The following is a 16542-nucleotide window of genomic DNA, read 5'->3' on the forward strand; positions in this document are numbered from 1 at the left end:
CAACACACACACATACACACACACACACACACACACACACACACACACACACACACACACACACACACACACACACACACACACACACACACACACACACACACACACACACACATATATAAACAATGGATAACAATGTCGATCGATTGAAGTCAGTTTAGTTTATAGTAAATAATCAATCAAGTTTGATAATTAATGGTTTTAATGCATAATGCATTTCAATGAAAACGAAAGTGAACAAATGTATCACTTTCATTTCCCAGTAAGTCAGCCAGAAGTTACACCTACACCGACTGTCACTCTGGTAGACAGTCACACAGCTGTCCATACCCCGCTGCAGGTAGGTCAATAGAAAACACAATTTAACTACTGTTGTAATCTCTTGAAGGTTGGCGTAGGCATATTTAGTCGCCGGATTTCATGTTTAGATAAGAACGCTTACAGGTCAAGCGTGTTTAGCCTCCCTCGGTAAAACGACAGTGAGGATCGAGAGCCGATGCTGTTTGGAGGACGGTTCATTGGGGTTGGTGGCGGATGCAATGAAGCGTCAGCAGTGAATGACTAAAGGCGCGTACATGGTCGTGGTGATAACGAGACGGCTCGCCAGTGATGACGCTCACGCGCGTGTTCCCGACAGCGACCGTTCATGTGCACTGCGTTGGGAATCTAAAAGTTCTTCACGGCAGGGTTTTTTTTATCCGATAAAAAAAGTCTGAACTAAACAGAACTTAGGATCAGTTTCAAGTTCGAACGCCTTTATTTACTTGTAGCCTATCACCTACTATCCTTTTGCTTTAATTTATGAGAAGCACATTGTATTGCCACTGTATGGAAGGCTACACTTGCCTTATCTAGAGCTGGTTTACCAGTAGGCCTACACAACGTTTAAAACTGAGCAAAGTCGATGCCAACAGACGATTACAACGTCAATTGTGACATATTTCAGGGAGCAGCACCGAGCACATTTAATAGTTAAGAGGTAATATTCTCACATAGCCACAGAAAGCAGCACCGAGCACATTTAATAGTTAAAAGGTAATATTCTCACATAGTCACAAGGGAGCAGCACCGAGCACATACGGTAGGGCTGCAACGTCAGGGGGCGGTCTTTTAAAGCCACAGAACACGCCCACCCCTACCTGCCTATTTAACTCAGACCCCGCTATGAGAGGACAGAATCTCTTGGGCAGCGTATCGTAGATACAAAGCTTAGAGACGCTCTGCGCGTGTTATATACCATTCCTCTCCTTTTGTTTCATAGACGATAGACAATAGACCAAAACCTTTACCAAATAAAGTGAGTTAAAAGCGATCCTGTCTCGGCGCCCTTTCCTGGATTAAAAATAACATAACACAATCAATAGTAAAGTATGTGATATGATGGTTGATTCTTTTATATTGAGTAAAACTTTCATGTTCCGCCATGTTCATACGCGTCACTAGTAAACCATATGTCACCAACGACACCAGGGGCCTCCACGAATAGTCAAATCTCCTAACCTTTATGCCTCCTTTCCTTAACCTTAGTGGAAAACTCCACTCCAAGACTCCACTTTGCTAACCGACGTCATTGCGCGACGGCGGGTATTGCTGACCTCTAGCGTGAAACTACAATTTTCCGAAGATTGACTACAACAAGCGCTCCTTTGATCCATGCATTCTTCTCGTATTGATTTCAATCAGGTTATCGCCAACAGTGAGAATCACTTAGGTCAGATTTGGCCAACGGGAATATTTGAGGCCACTTGAATCCAAATTCATATGTGGAAAAAAAGAGGCTCAACTTATGTTGATGTTGAAATTAACTGCCCCCAGTAGTCTTTCTTAAATGTGAAGTCAGCATTTTATTTTCTTATGGTGTATATTGTGTGCTTGCTAATCAGCAATAAATTAATTAATTTTGATTCAAATAATGTGTTTCTGGAATTGGTATCCATTATTATCAATTGTATTTTCTTTAAACTTCGTCTTTGGCCTGTTTATTTAAATATCGCCGCCGTAAAGGATATGGGATACCAATATCTCCTTTCCTTTCATAAAGTTTGGTCAGGAGTAACCTATGCTAAAGGAGGGTTAAAGGTTGCATCGAGGCTCCTTTCCTAAGCATTTCTAGAATTCAAACCACCTTTCCAAGTACTTCCGGGTCATCTTGATAGGAAAGGAAATTTCCTACGCAAAAAAGAGAATCCGTAGAGGCCCCGGCCTTCCGAGTTTCAAGTGGGGAAATCTCCCAGCTTTCTTGTGGTATTTCTCAGAGGCACGCCCCCTTTTGGTCCGGCCCCCTCGGAATTCTGAGAATAGACAGAGCGATATGACGCTCTCAACAAAAAATGCTGCACCCGTGAAGAGATTTATTTTCTTTGTATTTGTACCACGTTGGTCATTTGAATGTCAATTTTAAATGCTCTTACATACTTGATTACATTTCTTTATTCCGGTCACCAATTTTTGCATTGCACGGTCGAGCTGGTTTGCTAAAGAGGCTAGAACCCACCATTATGACGCACCTTCAAAATGGCACAATAGTACCCTATAGAGAGAATTGAAAAATGCAAACTTATGAAATCGGAACGGATATTAATTTGTTTCCAGAATGTCCTTCGGATTTGGTCAACAAGCTTCTCCGGTGTTCAAACAGATAACTCCAAATGGTTAGTCCAACACATCCAAGTTTGTATACACACACACACACACACACACACACACACACACACACACACACAATAGTTCCATCACAGACCGGTATTGTTCTCATAAGACAAAACATTTAAGAATAACTTTTTATTTAATTTTTTGTAAGGTTTCAATGGTGGAAATACAGCAGACAATAACAAGACTACAAATAACATGGAAGGATTCAGAAAAGAAGAGACAGGTAAAGGATTTATTCCAAATGATTTAAAGCCTAACAAACTGATCAAACTTGAATTCTGCTACCCATCAGATTTCGGTAAATGGTAAATGGCCTGCATTTATATACAGTGTTTCCCACAGACCAGAGGGGTATTCCATCAACCAAGCTAAGCCAGGCTTATTTTGCTTAGCCTGGCTTCTTTCAGCTAGAGTTGCGTTCCATTAATGTGGCTTAAGGGAATCTCCGCTAAGTAACCATGGCAACTTATCCGACCAAAATAACCATCAAGCTAAACGCAAAGCCGGGCTTCTTTCAGCTAGAGTTGCGTTCCATGAACGTCACTTAAGGGAATTTCCGCTAAGTAACCGTGGCAATTTATCCGACCAAACTAACCTGGTCGGGAGCAGGTTAACTGTCAGGCTAACTTGAGCGGTGTTTCAGAGAAATCCATCTATCAGCAACAATTGTACCATCAGAAGGTTCCGCCAAACCTAGTCCTCACAATTTTGTCATAAATGTACATATATGAAGTACAAACAGCGTATATTTTCACTAAGGGTCTAAGATTAAATGATGCAAATGAAATAATTCAATGAATTGCTATCTATTATTACTGTGGCTATTTTTTCAACACATTTTCACACAAATCTATGTATTATCGCGTCATCAGTAATCAGCGGCTGGGTGAATGGTCTAGCACTTGCCCTGTGATACACGAGACCCGAGTTCGCGTCCAGACTAATGCGTAGTATTCTTGGCGTTGGCTTCATTTTGTAATTCCCTTTATTAATTTGATTAATTCCCTAATTAAGAATATTCAAAGAAATGGAAAATAAATGGCATGAAAAATTACTCTCTATATTACAATTACTTGCGTGGGGATAGAACCCCGGACGACCGGGTGGAAGTCCGACACGTTAACTCGAGACTATCTCCCTGCTTTTAAATCCATGGTCAATATTAAATTAAAATATGTTACGCTTAATACTACTTATGCATTCAACAGATCGCCGATTTTTGTGCCAGGCAGCCTCCCTGTTTCTATTAATGGTTACGGTGTTCCCTTTTTGAGTTATTATATGAGTGTACTCCTCATAGACCTCCACAAGCAGCTTCTGTTCGCCGCTGGAAGAGATCCTCGGACATTTGATCCATGATTCGACATTCACGGTTCTGGGCTGGTTACATATCTCGTGAATGCGCGTAATCCAGGATAACGTGAGCCTGGTTTGAAGTAACCTGAGCAAGGCGCGGCTGAACTGTGTTGATGGAACGGCTTTAGCCTCAAGTGGAAGTTTGCGCTAGTTCTAACTGGGCTTAATCAACTAAGCGCCGCTTTCGTTAGAGACTTTGATGGAATACCCCCCAGGTAGCAATGTGTGGCAGATTTGTTGACGGCGGGGGGAGCCGTGATTACCTGCTGGCGGAGTTGTTGACCGGGGGGGTACACAGGAGAGGGAGAGAAAGAAAACCAGGAGGGTAGGACACCCTGCCGGCACGCAACAAGATGACGAGTGTCTTCCATCCCAGGTTCCTCCGACCTCCAAGATAAACCGGACTTGACATGGCTGCAGAAGATGAAGCCTTTAAGAGAGGTTCAATGGACAGATGAGTGAGTAAACATTACTTCATTATATAGTTCACTAAATGTTTACTTTAAAGAACACTTGTTTCTTGTTATTCAACTTCCAATGACTCCATCAGCATTAAATGTTTTATCTGTACAATGTATAGGGATTTAATAAAAATGCATGTGTGTTACCTGGTGATATTCAAAACACAACCCAGATTAAGACAGACAACTTTTATTGGCCAAGTATGCTCACACATACAAGGAATTTGGTCTCTCTGCATTTATCCCATCCGTGAATTAGTGAAACACACAGAGCACACAGTGAGGTGAAGCACACACTAACCTGGAGCAGTGAGCTGCTACAGTTACAGCGCTCGGGGAGCAGTGAGGGGTTAGGTGTCTTGCTCAAGGGCACTTCAGCCGTGGATGTGGGCATGGGAGAGCAGTGCTCAACCACTTCCCCCGCCCACATTTTTCCAACTGGGTCGGGGATCGAACTGGCAACCCTTCGGTTTAAAGGCCGAAGCCCTAAACAGTAGGCCACAGCTGCCCCAGAGACTGCTCTCCCAAAAATATTAATTTTATTGACTCAGACAGACAAATCAACGACACTAAAATGGACAAAGAAAGTAAACAATGGGGCTATACTGTACTATCAGGGAGCTTCTTGTAGTTGTAGATTGTAGATTCATCCCAAAATACATAAGCAAATTATAAATAAACCCACTGCACACCAATCAATTCAAATTGGTAAATGGCCCTCATTTATATAGAGCTTTTATCCAAAGTGCTTTACAGTGTTGACTGACATTCACCCATTCATGCACACATTGACACACCGATGGCGGAGTCAACCACGCAGGGCGACAGCCAGCTGGTCAGGAGCAGTCAGGGTGAGGCGTCTTGCTCAGAGACACCATGACACTCTAGAGCACCGGGGATCGAACCAGCAACCTTGCGGTTACCCAGTCCATTCACCAAACTAAAGTTTATCTACAGCACTCAAATTAACCCCCAGGACAATTAATGGAAAGAAAATACATGCATATATAAGAGACATATATACATATACAGAGCCTTGTAACACTGTATTACAGGGACTAAGAGCCCATTTAAATACATCTCCTTTTTGCTTGAGGATACCTTGTTTCTTGGCTGATGTGCCCAAGTTATCAGTCCAGTCCAGTTATTGAAGTCCCAACCCAAGCATGAAGAATCCAACCAATAACTTTTTTTGCAGTTATTTATTAACAAATCTTTAAATTAATACTATGACCTAATGATCATGGGTCTACATTTTCACTATTAAGATCATGCTTTTAAACATTAATACAAAGGTAACCTACCAAATCAAACCCCAAACAAAGACTAGCCAGTAGCCTCAGCTGCTCTCTCTCAGGTGTCTCATTACAGGAAGAAAGGCCCTGGTGAGCTCCCGCCCCTTTTATAGATTCTGCCCCTTGCCTGGGTCCTCAACCCTCTGCTTCCTTCCCTGCTGCATCTTTGTAATGCTTCTGTTGGATATTGTAAAGAAAATTTGGCTTTACCTATTCGTAGGCTTTGACTCTTGCAGACCTTTTTAGAAAAATGTTCAACATAGAGTTTTATGAGTTTTATTTACGTAATAGACGATTCAGTAATTAATCCAATTATGAAATATCATATGCAAATCCAATTATATATGCTTGCTAAAATGTATATATCTCATCCTCTTCACACTTGTACAATTATACACATTTCATTTGTAACATTGATTGTGCCGCTAAATATTAACATTCAGATTACTTGATTGATCCTAAGGGAAATTGTTACTCTTACAGGTGCTCTGCTCAATGATAGAAACAAGAATCTTAAAAGTATGTACAAATATAACAGTATATAAAGAATGTATAAATATATATAAAATATATCCTCAAATCTCCATGTCCAGCCACAACCAAGAACTGATGTCGAAGATCAGGTCGTACAAGACAAGCTATGAGGCGCCGGCCCGCGTGCTGCTCGTCGGCCCGGTGGGTTCTGGGAAGTCCAGCTTCATCAGCTCGGTCCAGTCCGTCTTCTCAGGAAGGGTCCTGAACCGCGCCATGGTGGGCTCGTCTACAACCGGATTCACCAAGAAGGTTGGACAGAACCAGAATACAGCAAAGTTCAGGAAGACATTGTGTTGACTTTAAAACACCTCATGTTGTCACAACTTCCAAATACTGATTAATTCCGTACCATTTCCTGTTTAAATATAATTTTGTCCTTTTGGCATGTGTAACTGTAATGGCTGAATCGAGTTGGCTGCTGTTGAAGGAGACTTCGGTTTTAATCTCTGTTCCCTCCCAGCTGCAGTCCTTCACTATCCAGTGTGAGGGATCTGTGGGGCCTACTGCACTGACCATGTGTGATATCATGGGTCTGGGAGAGGGGGAAGGCACCGGAATCAGTTTTGATGACATTGTTTCTGTCATCAAAGGCCATGCTCCCGAAGGACACAAGGTGGGTGAAGAAGCCTTGGAGTGGGGTTAGGGGCCTGTTCAAAACAGAACCAAACCAGAGCATAAATCACCAGAGTGTGGAGTGTGGACTTCCACACAAAAACAGTTTGGAATAACTTTCTTGCCAACAAGAGGATTTACGAACGTCAGGCAAACTGGAAGGGCATACAGGGGAAGAGTCAGTGGCAAACAAATCAAACTGAGAACTTAAATACACACAACACAGGTGAAACAAGAGTCAATCAACACAGGTTACAGAAAATAACTAACCGAAAACGACTGAACAGTTCTTTCTAACGACAAGGAAAAAAACAAAAAACTGACAGTATCAACCAGGAACACCAAACCACAGCATAAACCAAACCAGTATCAACCAGGAACAACACCAGACACTAACACTAACATTAACCAACACCAACATAACTAACATGAACCAACATCAAACACTAACATTAACAACATCAAACACATTAACATTAACCAACATCAAACACTGACATTAACCAACATCAAACACATTAACATTAACAACATCAAACACACTAACAATAACCAACATCAAACACTCACATTAACCAACATCAAACACACTAACATTAACCAACATTAAACAAACTAACCTTAACCAACATCTAAACACACTCACATTAACCAACATCAAACACACTAACATTAACCAACATCAAACACACTAACATTAACCAACATCAAACACTAACATTAACAACATCAAACACATTAACATTAACCAACATCAAACACTCACATTAACCAACATCAAACACTAACATTAACAACATCAAACACACTAACATTAACCAACATCAAACACACTGACATTAACAACATCAAACACATTAACATTAACCAAGATCAAACAAACTAACTTTTAACCAACATCAAAATAACTAACATTAACCAACATCAAACAAACTAACATTAACCAACATCAAAATAACTAACATTAACCAACATCAAACACGCTAACATTAACCAACATCAAACAGACTTGCAGTCGGGGTGGCACAGCATTGAAGCCCTAAAGATGTTGTCACGGGCCAGAAAATGGTTGTGTGCAGTGTGTCATGGTGTCTCATGTGTTCTGCTGACTCTCTGATCTGCATGTGTGCTGCTTTTGCTGGCCTGTAGTTCAGCCCCAGCCACCCGCTGCAGCCGGGCACCGCGGGCTACCTGGAGGAGCCCGGCCTGGCCGACAGGGTGCACTGCGTGGTGTATGTGTTGGACACCTCCCGGCTGTCCTCCTACTGCGTGGGCCTAAGACAAACCTTCCAGAAGCTCCGCGAATACTTCTGTGACCTGGGTGAGGTCCACCTTTCCCCGGCTTTGGGCCGTCACTAGGGGACCCTACCATCAACACATACACCCCGACATCACTACCATCAACACACATACACCAACATCACTACCATCAACACACACACCAACATCACTACCATCAACACACATACCACTGCATGAAAAGCGGGATTTCCGTCAAAAAGCAGCACCGTAAATTGTCGCAGAAGTTCAGGTTTCGTCCCCCATGGCCCCCCTCCCCCTAATTGTAGGGGAAGCTTTAACATGTAAATGCAGATTCTGTGAGTTATACACATGCAAATTAGCTATACAAAGGTATTAACTTCACTTTAAGAAAATCTCTGGTATAAATAGATTAGGCTCAGTATAGCCTAATTATACTCTTACATTTGAACTTAAATTGATTTATTTAATGAAAGTATGCTAGATTAAATACTGAATACACTACAGTTCATAAGTTTAAGTCACCTGCTCATTTCAGCATTAAACTCCATTATAACCAGAATCACAATCATGCATCAACATTTAAAAGTTTTTTTTTGTTGTTATATTTGCAACATGGGCTTACAAATTATAATTACATATATCCCATCTTAAAATACTGCTTTCAGAAACTCAAAAACAGATTTGCACTGTGAGAAATGTAAAATGTAAATTACATTATATGAGAATGATGGAAACATTCACATCAATATCTTTAAGACATGTACAGCTTTGCAAAAAAACATGTGAAGGCCATGCATACAGGCCACTTGCAACAATCTTTTAAATATTTTCTTCTCTATTACTCACAACATAGGTTTAAAAACGATTAATTGATCCCAATTCAGAACACTGCTTTCAGTAACTCATTTAAACATATTTGCACTGGGAGGAAATGCCCAAAACTGAATAAAGTGCAAAACAAATCGGTAGTAATGATTACGCTGCCGCATTGTAGCGCATTGCAAGTGTGCCAATGATTATGCGTCCACGTGCCAGTGGTGGCACGCATGCCTAGGGTTGCCGACCCCTGATGAACATTATGAATGCACAGAAATTAGTCAAGATTTGCTCAACAACTATGGGAACATTTTAGTGTTCCATGCAAACCATTTCCAATGTCTAATTAATGTTGGTGTATGTGTGTTGATGGTAGTGATGTTGGTGTATACACCAACATCACTACCATCAACACACACACCAACATCACTACCATCAACACACATACACCAACATCACTACCATCAACACACATACACCAACATCACTACCATCAACACACACACCAACATCACTACCATCAACACACATACACCAACATCACTACCATCAACACACATACACCAACATCACTACCATCAACACACACACCAACATCACTACCATCAACACACATACACCAACATCACTACCATCAACACACATACACCAACATCACTACCATCAACACACACACACCAACATCACTACCATCAACACACACACCAACATCACTACCATCAACACACATACACCAACATCACTACCATCAACACATACACCCCGACATCACTACCATCAACACACATACACCAACATCACTACCATCAACACACATACACCAACATCACTACCATCAACACACATACACCAACATCACTACCATCAACACACATACACCAACATCACTACCATCAACACATACACCCCGACATCACTACCATCAACACACACACCCCGACATCACTACCATCAACACACACACACACACACACACCAACATCACTACCATCAACAGACACACACCAACATCACTACCATCAACACACACACACCAACATCACTACCATCAACACACACACACCAACATCACTACCATCAACACACACACACACACACACCAACATCACTACCATCAACAGACACACACCAACATCACTACCATCAACACACACACACCAACATCACTACCATCAACACACACACACCAACATCACTACCATCAACACACACATACCACACAACTGAATTCATCTTCATGAATTTCCATACCTGCGATTTAGTCGGTTGTCAGACATTATTGTCATTTGTTGTGTCATTTACAAAGGCATGTGTATTTTCCCCCCAAAAAATGATTTAGAATATTAATCCTGTCTTCATATGAGCTTGTGCTTCACCAGGGGTGCACCAGGTGACGGTCTTAACACACATCGACAAGGCGTGTGCTATGACAGCCAGTGACGTGAAGGATGTATACAAGAGCCCAATCATCCAGCCAATGGTGAGAGAGAGAGACAGTGAGAGAGGGGAGAAAAGTGAGCAAAGAGGGGGTAAGCGAGATCATTTACAGTTTGTGTGTGTGTAGCTGTCCAAGGCAGGGGAGATGCTGGGTATGTCCAAGTCCTCCATCATGCCGGTGAAGAATTACTCCAGTGAGCTGGATCTGGACAGCCACACAGACACCCTCCTGCTGTCGGCTGTCGATCTAATCCTGGAATACGCCGACCTGTACTTCCTGGACCAGGCCGGTGAGGGCCCCAAGGAATTCTGATATGAATTCAGAGCTCCATATCGTGGAATACACTTCCACTGATGGGCTGAAGTGGTGGTTCCAATTTATATGTCATGCAATTATTGTAAATGCTGACTTTTTTTTCATACATTGTTTTATCCCATATTTCTTTTGGTTTTATCTTATATAAGGGAATAATAAAGTACATCTTATCTTATAAGTAGGTATCACTCTGTGTGTGGAGTGTTATTTAATAACACTTAAATAATGCTAACTTTACTACCTAGTTAGTTCACCATTGAATGTCACAAATGAAAAAAAAGTGAACTTTTAGTTTTCAATCTAATCTAATAGCTAGGCTAGCGGAGATAGAGTGGCCAACAAAATAGCCTCAACCTCTCTTTTTATGTAAACTAGAGTTTCCACGAGCGCATTGCGCACGCTCAACTAGTTGTAATTATCCCATAGCTATAATTGGGAAACCCCGGTCGATAAGGTAACAAATTGCTGAGCACATAATATAACATTTTGCCTATAATGTTAGAACGTTTAACATTTAGGTTCACCTATTAAGTAATAAAGCAAGCATAATAATTTTCTCACATTGTGAAGCAAGCATAATACATTTGTCCTTATAGTAGCATTTAATAATAGACAAAAATTGATTTGACCAAGCCAGAGATCTACACTGGCTGCCGGCGCTACGGAATAGCTATAACGCTAACCTATGGGTCAAGCTCCTTAACAGCTTTAGGCGCTTTACTGATGCGCTCCCAGCTACTAGCCAGTGGCTGTGCATCTGCACGCATCCGTTCTGCTATCAGCTATTAAGAGCTTTCGTATGTGTCAATGGGGTAATCTGAGGATAGTGTTTACATGCAAAAACACAAAGTTTATACTGTTTCGCCACAGTATAAACTTTGTATTTGTATGTATTTGTTATATATGTATTTGTTACATAGGTCTTGGAATGGTTTTCTGAATGTGTTTAGAAGCCCCAAAAGTGGATAAAGAGCTTGCCCCCATAGGTTAGTGTATAGCTATTCCGTAGCGCCCGCAGCCAGTGCAGATCTCTGGCTTGGTCGAATAAATTTTCGTCTGGTTTTTTACTTCCCTCAATATGGGGTGACCCTCAGGAAAATGATAATTGGGTTAAAAATCGCTGGAGTTCTACACTGCAGAAACTCATGGTTTGGACTTTTATGCTTTTAAATAAAAGCGTTCTCTCCAAAACAAAGATGACTTTCAGTAAACTGAAAAAGGTTTACTTGTAAAGATCCCCTTCCACCCATGGGTTCCTGAAGGGTTTAATGTCGTCCCATTGCTCCTCCTGCAACATTCTGGGCAGTCTCTTACACAGGCATGGAGCTGTGGGCGGGCCTGGGTGGGCCCGTGCCCGCCCTGATTGACAGCTGGCCCGCCCAATCAGAAAAAAAAAAAAAAAAAAAAACTGTATAGTAAAACATGGATATTACGACTGTATGTGGTGTATTTTATCTATAACATGGTAAAAAGAGAAAAATAATAAGTAATCCTGATAACTACCGTAAAACTTCTAATAATACCCTGTCCCTTTAGTGGTGCTTCTGAATTTAGGATTCAGGACAACTGCTTTGATTTTGGGACACCCTAGATTCAGGCCCACCCCGACTTAATCCAGGCCCACCCATCTGTCACGTTCTGCATCCGCCACTGCTCTCACGGCGTAGGGTAGGGTGACCAGACGTTCCCCGTTTCTGGGGACAGTTCCCGTTTCAGTTCGTTTTCAGTGACCTGTCCCCGGCTACTGCTGTCCCCGGAAATGATTTTGTCTCAGAAATCTGGTCACCTTAGCGTAGGGTGGCAATTTTGTGCAAGACTGTACAGGCTATAAAGATATCACTTGAGTAACCTTGAGGCTTCTTCAGCAATAACACCAAATTGAGCAAGGTTATAGTCTCTCTCTACTTCTGTTGCTGGTTTTGGGTAGGTTGTCACCAAGTACAGCATACAGGCATAGCCTCTCTCCCAAGCAGAACTCCATTCAACGTACATTCAAGTTTGCGTGGATTCCGCGCGTTCACAAGATATTTAACCAGCCCAGAACCGTGAATGTCGATTCATGGATCAAATGTCCGAAAAGGACCAAGCGGGATCTTTTCCAGTGGCGAACAGAAGCTGTTTGTGGAGGTCTATGAGGAGTACAAGCATATAATAACTCAAAAAGGGAACACCGTAACCATTAATAAAAACAGGGAGGCCGCCTGTAAAAAAACCCTGCAGATCTGTTGAATGCATAAGCAGTATTAAATGAGAATTTCACCAGTGGAGACATGAATCTGTATTGAAAGTGGGTCAAATATGTAGTCGAATAGTAACATAAATTTCTTATTTGGTGCCTTCTTGACCGAGAAAAGGCAGACAGTGACTTTTTGGCGTTTGGATTGAAGACGACAACTCCCACAATGCCAATCAGCGTTCACTCCCTGAGGGACGTAACATAACAGCCAATCAGCGTTCACTCCCTGAGGGACATAACATAACAGCCAATCAGCATTCACTCCCTGCAGTCCAGAGTGAATGCAGCAGGAGGAGAAAGTGATTATTGCCATTTGCGGACTCCCAGAGCTCAAATCCTGCAGATTTACACTTTACAACATCCGCAGGATACGGCCCTTCCTCACAAGGGAAGCAGCTCAGCTTCTAGTCCAAGCGCTGGTCATCTCCCGCCTGGACTACTGCAACTCGCTCCTAGCTGGACTCCCGGTCTCTGCTATTAAACCTTTGCAGCGTATCCAGAACGCGGCAGCGAGCCTCGTGTTCAACCTACCTAAATTCTCCCATGTGACTCTGTTGGGAAAAACAGTCTGTCTAGTTACTTGACCAGATAAAATGAGACGGAGAGGTAATAAAGTCTGTCAGCACGAGGGCCTCGGATTTATTGAGTAAAGTAGCAAAGGTGATACAGATTCATAAAGCGTGAGAGATCTAATATTTTCTCCCTAGTCCCTAACAGCGCTGAGGTCGTCTGGAGCTTCGCCTCCGTGGAAGTTCTGCTTCAGAAGAGCATGAGGTGTTCTGTGTGGTACAGTCTTATGCTGTATTTTCCCTCCCAACGAAGTGTGTGCATTTAGGTTGGTGTGTGTGTTTCTGGATGTTTAGCTTGACCTTGGGCTCTGATATCGTTTATGAGTGTCTTCTGTGTTCCTAACCAGGTGCGAGGGCTTCTCGAGGGGTATCTTGACCCAGAGTTGTGGCCGAATATTATCAGCAGACTGACTCCTGTTCTTGTGAATGTGTGGTGCATTGTCTGAGTCTCCAGCATCTCTCCTTGTTGGGAGATGCGGCCTCCGGCTCAGGCCTTGACCTGAACGAATAGCTGACTATGCATGTGTTAGTTTAGAACAAGGGTTAACTATATTCGTAATGTACATGTCATGTGGTGTGTTCGTAATGTACATATGATGTGGTGTGCTCGTTGGGCTGTTTTGCCCATCAACTCCCCTCTTCCGCCACCTCCACTGGCTCCCTGTAGTAGCCCGCATCAGATTCAAGATGATGGTACTGGCATACAAGGCGGTCGATGGAATAGCCCCTGCCTACCTCCAAGCCTTGGTCAAACCACACACCCCAGCTCGATCCCTCCGCTCAACTACCTCAGCTGGACGTCTGGTACCGCCATCACTAAGAGCAACTAAAGGTCAATCAGCTAAATCACAACTCTTCTCTATCTTGGGACCACAGTGGTGGAACGAGCTCCCTGCTGATGTCAGGACCGCAGAGTCGCTCACCAGCTTCCGCAAACGACTCAAAACCCACCTGTTCAGAGTTCACCTAGACTCTACATAGCCATTCAGTCCCTTATTTGTCTGTTGCACTATTGTTTGTTGTACGTCCTGGGACTTAATGAACGCACTTAATGCTGGTTGTATTCATTCATTGTACTTAATTGTGTAGCGTGTACTTAATTGTGTTGTGCATGCATGTTGTGTAGCATGTACTTAGTTGTGTAGCATCTATCACTGCTGGGGAATGGGGTTAGCCTGGCGATTGTTAGTACTTGCACTTGGTTCTATGAACATCTTTACTGTACCAATGGCGATATATTGTTTCACTTCTTATGACAAATGTACTTATTGTAAGTCGCTTTGGATAAAAGCGTCTGCTAAATGCCCTAAATGTAAATGTATCTAAATAATATAATATAATATATAGGTATCTATATAATATAATATCATATAATATATAAAATCACGTCCAAAAGCTGTGTGCGATATTATGAAGACTGCGTCGGTTTCTCGGACGTCTCTGGTACTTCCACAACAAGTAAAGACTCGTAGTGGGGGTGATCTCGGGTCTCGAGTCCTGCGGTGACCTGCACAATTTGGATGTAGCGGGTGAAAAATAATCTACTGTGTCGGACACAGGTGGGTCGGGTCGGACGCCTGAACAGCACGGGTCAGTCGCGGATTTTGCGATTGCGAGCGAGACTTCTCCGGTGCTGGATATGTTATTCAGGAGTGGAGGAAACAACTAAAACCGTCCACAGTGGATGATGTGCTTTTTTTGCATAGCACGCCAAAAACCAGATAGTGTAATTCCCTGGCGTTCCATCTAATGTGTCTAATTTTCCTTAGGTTGCAGGGCGGGCGTCGATATCAATTTATAGCGGGTCTGGTTGGGTGTGGAATGTAATTCGTGGGTACGGGCGGGTGTGGGTTTGCAAAATAAGACCCGTGTATTGATTCTCTGCCATGGTGGAGAAGGAATTGGGGGAAGAAACTTTGGCTTTGACTCTCAGAGTTGTCTACATCAACAAAACTCAGTTTAAATGTTACTGATGGTGTTTTGATAAACACATGATTGTGTGTTATGGCAAGTGACCAAAATGCAGACTTCTTCAACCTCTACGATTTGAATAAGTGGTAAATGTCATGCAGCAATCTGCCTAGGGGAGCATCTTTGTGGTCAATCGCCAGTCATCAGTCAGTGCGTTTACATGACACTCAAGAAAGTCAAATTATTGGGTTAGTCCAACTATGATTGGATTACTAAGATGCATGTATACACCTTAGTTGAGCTAAAATCTAATCGATTTGGGTTTCTCATAGTCGAATTAAGACCCCTAGATAATTTGATTCGTAGTCGAGTTAAGCGTGCATGTACAGAATGGGATTGGATTATGCATTGAATTGCGATCTGCGCATGCTCAAGCTCTTTTCCTGGGGCCGTGAGCCAGAAGTAGAAGAAGACGATAGTCGTGTTGTTGTCGCCGTCGTAAAACGAGAAACAGCGATTTATTTAAAAAGGTGGTGCAGAAGATGTAGGAAGCTGGTGAATGTAGTTACCCCCTATAAGAATTGTGTCCCGGCCGCGGGAGAGCGCATGGCATGCATTCATTAAAGGTGGAAGCACACAGACGCTACGCTTCGATTTCACCCAAGGCTGAATTAAAAGTACATTACATAAAGTAGTAACTTCGGGCACATCTGTCAAAATACAGGGAATGCCGTATACGGAGGGGCAGCGGAGGTGCTGCTCCGGAGAAAAGATGTTTTCAGTAGACAGCTGTCAATTCACTTCGGATAGGCGATATATTTAAAAAGCTGGCGCAGAAGATGGAGGAAGCCGGTGTCGTGCCAATGTAGTTACCCCCTATAAGGAGTGTATCATCATTAACATGCATTCACTACACACTACGCTTCGATTTCACCCAAGGCTGAATTAAAAGTACATGTTTTTCTAAATGTTGCTCATCAACGAGGTTATAAAGTAGTAACTATGATCTTTATTCATTCATTGCGCCACGGCCGAACTGACGGGGGTATTCTCTGATATTACGAATCTTACAGACTGCGTCGGG

At 42.5% G+C, this 16542-nt stretch overlaps 1 protein-coding gene across 2 annotated transcripts; it reads left to right on the top strand.

Moving 5' to 3' along the window:
• Nucleotides 1–287: 287 nt before the first annotated feature.
• On the top strand, nucleotides 288–10920 carry LOC311365086 (interferon-induced protein 44-like). 2 transcript variants are annotated; one of them, XM_084484604.1, is made up of 10 exons: nucleotides 291–340; nucleotides 2593–2651; nucleotides 2822–2875; nucleotides 4385–4466; nucleotides 6358–6383; nucleotides 6429–6547; nucleotides 6759–6911; nucleotides 8060–8231; nucleotides 10369–10469; nucleotides 10554–10920. In XM_084484604.1, exons 2-10 carry the CDS (start codon nucleotides 2594–2596, stop codon nucleotides 10737–10739), a joined length of 951 nt encoding a protein of 316 aa, XP_084340730.1. In that variant the 5' UTR covers nucleotides 291–340; nucleotide 2593; the 3' UTR covers nucleotides 10740–10920. The 2 variants fall into 2 exon arrangements, with proteins under 2 accessions (XP_084340729.1, XP_084340730.1); XM_084484603.1 differs by having other exon boundaries at nucleotides 288–340; nucleotides 6358–6547.
• Nucleotides 10921–16542: the final 5622 nt, after the last annotated feature.

This window comes from Micromesistius poutassou (genome assembly GCF_964030765.1).
Source record: "Micromesistius poutassou genome assembly, chromosome: 20".
In the NCBI taxonomy this organism is placed as follows: Eukaryota; Metazoa; Chordata; class Actinopteri; order Gadiformes; family Gadidae; genus Micromesistius; species Micromesistius poutassou.

Bases quoted from the DNA above. Each gene is read 5' to 3' on its own strand.
- LOC311365086 (XM_084484603.1), top strand. From the start codon at position 2,594: ATGTCCTTCGGATTTGGTCAACAAGCTTCTCCGGTGTTCAAACAGATA. The intron at 8,232-10,368 runs GTGAGGTCCACC...GTGCTTCACCAG, and splicing joins CGAATACTTCTGTGACCTGG to GGGTGCACCAGGTGACGGTC. The intron at 10,470-10,553 runs GTGAGAGAGAGA...GTGTGTGTGTAG, and splicing joins GCCCAATCATCCAGCCAATG to CTGTCCAAGGCAGGGGAGAT.